The sequence below is a fragment of the Penaeus vannamei genome, chromosome 31, assembly GCF_042767895.1.
Source record: "Penaeus vannamei isolate JL-2024 chromosome 31, ASM4276789v1, whole genome shotgun sequence".
Taxonomy (NCBI): domain Eukaryota; kingdom Metazoa; phylum Arthropoda; class Malacostraca; order Decapoda; family Penaeidae; genus Penaeus; species Penaeus vannamei.
Window position 1 is genome coordinate 1,477,081 of NC_091579.1, and position 8,261 is coordinate 1,485,341.

General features: G+C 33.3%; 1 protein-coding gene across 1 annotated transcript; it reads left to right on the forward strand.

Annotated features, from left to right (window-relative positions):
• The first annotated feature begins 323 nt into the window (after positions 1–323).
• On the forward strand, positions 324–7,302 carry LOC113828897 (U3 small nucleolar ribonucleoprotein protein IMP3). Its single transcript, XM_027381954.2, has 5 exons — positions 324–512; positions 3,214–3,321; positions 4,837–5,043; positions 6,617–6,689; positions 7,216–7,302. Exons 1-5 carry the CDS (start codon positions 379–381, stop codon positions 7,243–7,245), a joined length of 552 nt encoding a protein of 183 aa, XP_027237755.1. The 5' UTR covers positions 324–378; the 3' UTR covers positions 7,246–7,302.
• The last annotated feature ends 959 nt before the right edge of the window (positions 7,303–8,261 follow it).

The window sequence follows — 8,261 nt, forward strand, 5'->3', positions numbered from 1 at the left end:
AACGTATGAATGTTATGCTCAAATATATCATAACCATTTATTTATTTATATATGATTATTTTTTGTTATTCTTGTTCACACAAATGCATACCCCCCCCCCCCCTATACCTCACCTCTTCACTGCTTTCGGCACAAACAAACGTTTCATGCATACTATACACAGAGAAAATAACACAAAATAAGAAGAAAATGAATAGTATTAAATGCATATAAAGCTATGAAATCAGTCAGTGTTAAGATAATAATAACCAAAGATAAATGGAAGGGGAAAAAAAACTGAGTCGAATGCGCATCACGAACTTCTTTTGTGAATCTTCAGAATGTAAACAAACAATCGCGTGAAGCAGACGAGGCGAGAGCAAAACACGTGAATCCAAGATGAGGGCGTTAAAATATTCGGAGAAAAAGCTTCTTAAGCACACAGACTTTATAAAATGGGACGTTGACAATAATTTACAGGAAGTGAAGATAATGAGGAAGTATATGATCCAGAAAAGAGAAGATTATACGATGTGAGTAGTACTAGGGTCTACTTTTTTGTTATTGTTGTGATTGTAGCCAATAGAATTGATGTGTAATTAGAATAGAGGCAGTGAGTATGGGAAGCTATAATGGTAAGAAAATTAAGTCAGGCCGCAATCGCGTATTTGATAATTAGTTAAGAGCTTGCCATGCACCATCATTTTCACGGCAATAGAAATTCCATTTTGGTAAATTTCGGAATATGTCTGCCTAAAGGATTACGACAATTTTAGCATTGTTGGATTCCTCTCACTGTTTACAATTCAAAGAGGCCAGACAGTAGAGTGTGCGCAAATGTTATTTGGTCAAATTCTGTCCGCGCAAATGTAGTTCCTGGGTAACTTTCTGCGCATGCTTAGGTCTGTTTTAAATCATCTTCCGCGCATCTGTCTGCGCAAATGTAGACAAAATTATGTTTTCTTTTCAGTGCATGAAAAATGTAATATTCTCCACTCAAGAAAAGTACTCTACAGTCTGGCAATTATGTTGGTTTCATCGTGTGGAAGCCCCACCAACCCCCACATTCTTGGCCCTAATAGCATGGTAGGGTATAAAAGGTATCAGGGAAATTGTGGGTAAAATATAAATGATATACATAGAATCAGTCAACATATTGTCCAATGCAGGGGTCTGTGCCCCCTTCAATCCCCACATAGAGGGCTGCTACCCCACAGTCCCCACCCAGAAAAACAAAGATTTCTCCATGTATTCATTACAAGTGCAAGTGTAGGACCTCCATATGGGAGCGTCATTGACAAGTCTGTCCGACTGTCTCACATGCTATGACTACATGTAGGATTCTTTGTTTTTCTGGGCAGAATTTGGGGGCAGCAGCCCCCATGGGGGGTTTGCAGGGGGCACAGCACCCTGCATTAGACAATATAGTGACTGATTTTGTGTATATCATTTACGTTTTATCCCACATTTTCCGTGGTACCTTTCAAGCCCTCCCCTGCTATCAGGGCCAAGAATGTGGGGGATTTGGGGGGTTTCCATACAGTAATTTCTATATAAATGGAAACTAGAAAGTGAGAGGAATCGAATGATACCAAAATCATCATGCTCCGTTATGTGGACGTATTCCAAAAAATTACCTCCATTTTCTTTTAAATAGACAAAGATCTATATGTGTATTATTATTGCTCTTCACCAGTGTGTGAAGGGTGAAGGATTTTGCCCAGTATGGAAAGTATGGCAGATGGACACCCAAGATTTTTGTCTGAGTTCCTGGTTGCACACCTGATTGATTTAAGATAGTCAACAATTTAAATGATTATGTAACATCGATATGAATAAAGTTTCAAAGCCTAATAGTTTCAAGGCCTTTCAAGCATTTGTGCATTTTAAAAAAATATATATTTGTCATCACCTGTACAGTTTGCAAACTTTACAATTTGGGCTGAGAAGATTAACAGGTCAGTTTTATTGGGCTACATCACGTGAACTACATCATAGAATAAGTTATTTTGAATTGAGTTTAGGCCTACTTTATGTTGTTTTGGAAATATATTTTTACTGCAAAGGCTCAATCACATGTGCATATTTCCATCAACTTTTGTATTTCTGCATGAATTTGAGGCTATATGCATGTATTGTATGTAAATGGAATGCCTCCTGGACAAATTTCCATCTTGATCTTGTACTACAGAACATCTGTGCAAGTAGACTTTTAAACTTTTTTTTTATTTTTATTTATTTGTTTATTTTTTATTAGATTGAATAAGGTAAAGTTAACACAAATTGATATTCTAGAATATTTTGATATACAAAATACATTTTATTTGTTTGAAATAACATAATATGTATAAGAATGATGATATGTATAAAAATGTTTCTGTGATTCCAGGGACCTCACTCGGATGGTACCGTGTTTATTTATAGGAGCTTTGTGTGATAGGGTTAGTTAGAAAATGTAACAAAAAAAAAAGTGCTGGTCTGATGAGGCTTTAATGCTGCATTCAGAACTCCTTATCTTGCCTGTCCAGACAACTTGTCATGACCAGCAGGACAACAAGGCCTTCATGCCCACAATGAAAACAGCTTGAAAGTAAACATTCACTATTTTGCTATATCAATGTCTTTATTTTATCCACTACATAGGTTTTGTAACTTCTCTTATGCCTAAGTAACTTACAATAAAGGGCCATATAATTACCTAATATTATCTTATGGTTGCCTACAACTTTCAATGTTTACATATATGGGGCAATCCTGTGGACCCCTTTTCCGGAGGTATTTAGATTAGACTAACTTCTGATCTAAAATCAAATATTCACTTCCTGCAATTAGGGCACTGTAGTCTTTAGCAAGATAGCACTGAAAAAATGTTATTTTCTCTGAAATTTTACATATAGTCACCAGATCCATAGTCACTCCTAACATGAGAAATCACACTCAGGATGATAGGTTTAAGTAATGTTGGTAGACTCGGCTTTGATAATTGACATTCAGTATGCATAGATGTTACATAGATATTACATGTTTTACTATGTAAAATTCATCTTAATGAGAAGATAAATATATTAAAACATACGGGAATGTTTATAGAAAAACAGCATTAGTTATGTGGTACTTAGCTTGATACTAATTTACCAATGGTGCACAATGGTATCGGGGCTTTTCCAGGAAACTGACTGTAGTACTATTATCTGTGTTAAGAGTTGCTTATTTATATTTATATTTATATTTCAGGTACAACAAAATGTCCCGTGAGATCCGTGAATTAGCAAACAAGATCAAGGACCTGGACCCAAAAGATCCTTACAGAGTGGAAGCCAGCGGAAAATTGATGGAGAAATTGTAAGTAAAATATGTAGAGGAAAACGTAAATGTATTGGTCAAAATATTTGTCATCCATTACAAAAAGTCATTGTACATAAGAGACTACAAGATATTTTGAGTACAGGTATTGAACCTATTCACACTGGGGTATGTTTACATGACTTGCATGCTCTAATTTTAGTTTATTAGTTTTGTTAACACGAAGATGGCTCCACTCATGATTAGTCACTAAGGAGTCGGCTAAAAGGAATAACAGAGATTACTTCATGCTTTGAATTTACTGATTGAAAATTCTTAATTTTTATTACCATTAGTATTGCTAGTGTCATCATTATAATATTCGTATCCATGATAATGACAATAATAGTATGAGAAAGAAAGACTTTCGGGGGGAAAAAAATGAGTTAAACAAGAGAGTTTACATAAACCTAGTACTTAACTCGTTGGTGACTAAGCACTTGTGGAGTCATTTATGAGTTAACAAAATTGAAAAAAACAAAACTAGAGTGGACAGAGTATGTCCCTGGTACTGATAAGTTTACCTTTAAAAGCTGCACTGTATTATGATCTGGCGTAGACTTAGTACATTAACTCACTGTAGGCCTATTTCTGGAATTACAGGTCAAAATCTACATTATGGGATTTGAAACTGTAACACTCATTTCCTGGCGTCCAGTGGGAATAGGTATAATTTAGTTTGTATCCTCACCTAGGAATGCCTGAATATACATATCCTTTAAGGGTTAATGCACATGTAACTACTTTTTTTTACCCTGTTTGATATCCAATTGGATGTTGCAGATATAATTTTTATTTCATATTCCTTATCAGTCATGTTATTCAGTTGCAGTTGGCGTTGTTATAATCATATTGTTGACAGGGGACCATTTGGCCCATTTAGCAGTCACCCTATACCATTTGTGTTCTGTAGTATATTTTTCATATATACTAATCTTAAACGCATTATGAATGATTTAGCATTACAGTGTTGCTAAAACAGACCATTAATTTATGTAATTCTTTATAAGAACAACATTTTCAGTGGACTCAGTTGTGGTACCTCACCTTAACTCACTAAGGAAATGTTTTTGGGTCCTATCTCGTTTTCAACTGAGGGAGCTTGTGTCCCTCCAGATAGTCCTCTTATTCTTGTTTTTTAAACTTGGATATTTCAATGAATTTATCTTTTTCCTTGTTTTTGATATAATTTTAAACCTCTACTGTTGAGAGCAGGTAAAAGAATCTCATTTCAAGAATGTTTGCATTAAATCATATGATTAATTATTTCCATTTCTTGCCCGAACCCAGAGTATTTCTTCTGATACTTGAATATGACTATTCTAGTTATGCCTTATTACATAAATGAGAAAGAAGATTAGTCATATTCTTGGTGCATGATAAACAGAAAAGAGATTAGGCCTTTGCAATAGCATTTGCATGTACTATTCTCTCAGTATAAAGAATGTAAAGATACCCAATTTATTGTTTATCCGTTATTTATTCTGTTTAGTCAACACATTTCTCTGATTTCAGATATGCTATGGGACTCATCCCAACCAAGTGGAATCTACAGTTCTGCAATCGTGTCACTGCCTCTGCCTTCTGCCGCAGACGTCTGCCGTGTGTCATGGTGAGAAGCAGGATGGTCCAGGACTTGCGTTCAGCCATTACCTTCATTGAACAAGGACACATTCGGGTTGGGGCAGAAGTGGTGAAAGATCCTGCCTTCCTTGTCACCAGGTAAAATTAGGGAAAATGAAAGGTAGATGATAGGCTTGTGCTTAGATGGAGCCTTGAAGTCTTGAGTTATGTTTTTGTCAGTGGAGGTGTACACAAATGATCCACTGTGGTTTTATTTTTATTTTTTCTTGTGTAGATGGTTCTATATATATGTGCTTAATCACAAAGTAGTTAATTGCTAGACATACTTAACATGACTTACTTACCCCTTTTATGAATTTTCATGAAGAAAAGGTATATTATTAACCCATTGGTGACTGGGACAACCTCATAAAAAAATTAGCTGAGGAATAGGTGATAGGAAGGTATTCTCACATAAAAATGTTGGCAGAGGGCTGGGATGGGATGGTGTCTCATTGCTGAGTAGCAGGTGATGGCATTTGATTCAGTGGGCCTTCAGGAAAGGGATCTTGCAATATTTCCTGTGGTAAATGAGGATGGAGTATACTATCTGTGAACCATCCTTGGGTGATCACTAGTTCCAGAGAGGAGACTCTGACATTACCTGCAACACAGCAAATAGCAATGTTTCTTTTTGTTATTGCTATTGAAGTAATAGTAATAATAATGGAATGGTTATGGGATTGGTAATGATGATAGGTTAAGTAAAGGTGATAGTAATGATAATTGTAATAGTGATTATGATAATGATATTGATTATAATGATGAAAATGTTAATGAATTTAATAATAATAATGATAATAGTTATAATTCTAATAATGATAATGATGATAATAGTAATGATAATGATAGTAATTATTATGATAATAATAATGATAGGGATGATAAAAATAGTAATGATGATTTTAATAAGGATAACAGTAATGATAATAATAATGATAATAATGTTTGAAAAATATTATTAATGGTAAAGGTGAATGATGTAATAGAAATAAAACCTCTAAACCAAAATTCAAGCAATGGGATGATTAGTAATTGACTCCTTGGTGATTCAGACTTTGTTAGAAAAAAGAAAAAGAAAGAAAGAGAAAAAAGACAGTGGATAGTGCATGTTCCCTGCATCAACAGATAAACTGAAGGTATGAGTCTGGAAATATTTATTTAACAGAAAGCATAGCAGGAGTTTGTAAGCCTTTCCTCTTGCTTTCACTTAAAGCTTGTCTCTTAACAGGTGTTGTCATAAGTGAAATGTTTCTTACCCAAAATACTGTCATCAGATTTGGTAGATTTTACAAAGATTAATTATTTGAGCTGAAATCTCCTGATGAGTATTAGGCTCCTTATGCTTCCCCCGCTCCCTTAAATACTTCTTACATTATGAAATGCCACATGTACGATACAGTGGAGCACAGGCACAGGCACTTGACAGTAGATCAAACTATGAGCTACGTTTGGTAACTCGGTAATGTCACAATGCTGTCTTGAGTAATGGTTTCTGGCATCTGATTACCATAGGCCATTCTTAGAAGTAATCTTAGCTTATGATTGATTGCAACAGCTGACTTCTGTTTCTGTGCTTTGTGGACGGAATTGAGCAATGCAACCAGCTTTATACTATCTTCATTCAACAGTTGTCATCAACTATATATGTTGATTTTTTTTTTCTTTTCAGGAACCTAGAGGATTATGTGACTTGGGTCAAGACATCAGCCATTAGAAGACACATTAAGGAATATAATGAAGAGGTGAGAGATTTGGTTCTTTATTCTATAACTTATATTTGCATTTCGGTTCAGGGTTAGTGGCCCAGAAAACAAAAATGAAGGATTAAAGTCTAACATTACAGTTTTTGTAAAGAAGAAAGAAAAATTAGCTTGCATTGGATGATTCTTTTTTAGATATAAAACTGGAAAGTTTATAAGATGCCATTTGTTGGATGGACTTGTTACTAGTATTATTTCTCCTCTGTTTAGTATAAGAGTATTCCTATTTTGCGTCAGGCATGTTTATTGATAAGTTATGCCTACCATTTGAGTAATGTAATTTATTTGAATTACAGTGGACATGGAGTCTAGTACTTGATTTTGCTTAGGCTTGAATAATTTCATTTGGTAATAACATCCTTATAGCATCTTTAATGGCAGGTTTTTTTTATTAGATATTCAGGGAGGTATTAAAAGAAATTTATTTTTTTGGTGATGATTGTTGAAATAAGCTTATATAAAAGTTATAAGACAACAACTTAATTTTCTTCCTTTTCTTCTTTTTCAGAGAGACGATTATGATCTTAATAACTGCTAGATGTGTGTTTTTTATACCAAAAATAAGATTGTATTTTGAATAGAGATATTGATGTTATTTTTGTTTTATTATCTTTAAATTTCCGAATTCTTATGTGAAGTTGCCAGTGGCCAAGATGTGTTGTAAAACAGATCCACCCATTCATATATATATATATATATATATATATATATATATATATATATATATATATATATATATATATATATATATATATATATATATATATATGTGTGTGTATATATATATATATATATATATATATATATATATATATATATATATATATATATATATATATATATGTATATATTTTGGTAACAAGGTGTGTTATTCAGTTAGTTATATACATACATCCTTTTTGCAAATCTGTTTGTTTATTTATTGAACAAAATACAGAGTTTTTATACAAAGGGGAGAACTATAACTTATATGCAATTTGTCATTAGATTGTAGTTATTTCCAAGATGCTTAGCAATTATATTCAATGTATAGTTGACATAATTGACCATATGAAAGAAGTCAGTCAATTCTGACTCATATTTGCATGATGGCACAATTTAGTTTTATCAATGAAAACATCCAGTTGCCATATACTGAGTTAGCTTTAATTTAATCTCAAAGTTTGCTGTACATTTTTCATTATTAAGCTTTGAATTATCATGAATTGTTTTTGACTCATATAAGAAAGTATTATGTATTATAACATAAATTATCCTTTGTTAATCAAATTTAGATAAATTTGCCTGTAGAATGTTTTTTTTGTATTAAATTATCCTTAAACCAATATCTGAGCTGTATTAATTAATTCATACTCTTTAATCAGCTTTAGTATTGTAGTTAAACTGTTTAAAAATAAATCCTCAGTTATGGGCTCACACTGTCAGAGCAATAACTTACAGGGTTGTGATTGCCAAAGCAGCCAGGAAGAATCATTCCAGTTATATGGACATTACTATAATTTTAAGGTAAAATGTGGAAGGCACCAAAGGAAGAGATTGACAATAATAACAGAC

Coding starts and splice junctions, on each gene's coding strand:
- LOC113828897 (XM_027381954.2), top strand. CDS start 379: ATGAGGGCGTTAAAATATTCGGAGAAAAAGCTTCTTAAGCACACAGAC. Junction 513..3,213: donor AAAAGAGAAGATTATACGAT/GTGAGTAGTACT, acceptor TTTATATTTCAG/GTACAACAAAATGTCCCGTG. Junction 6,690..7,215: donor TTAAGGAATATAATGAAGAG/GTGAGAGATTTG, acceptor CTTCTTTTTCAG/AGAGACGATTATGATCTTAA.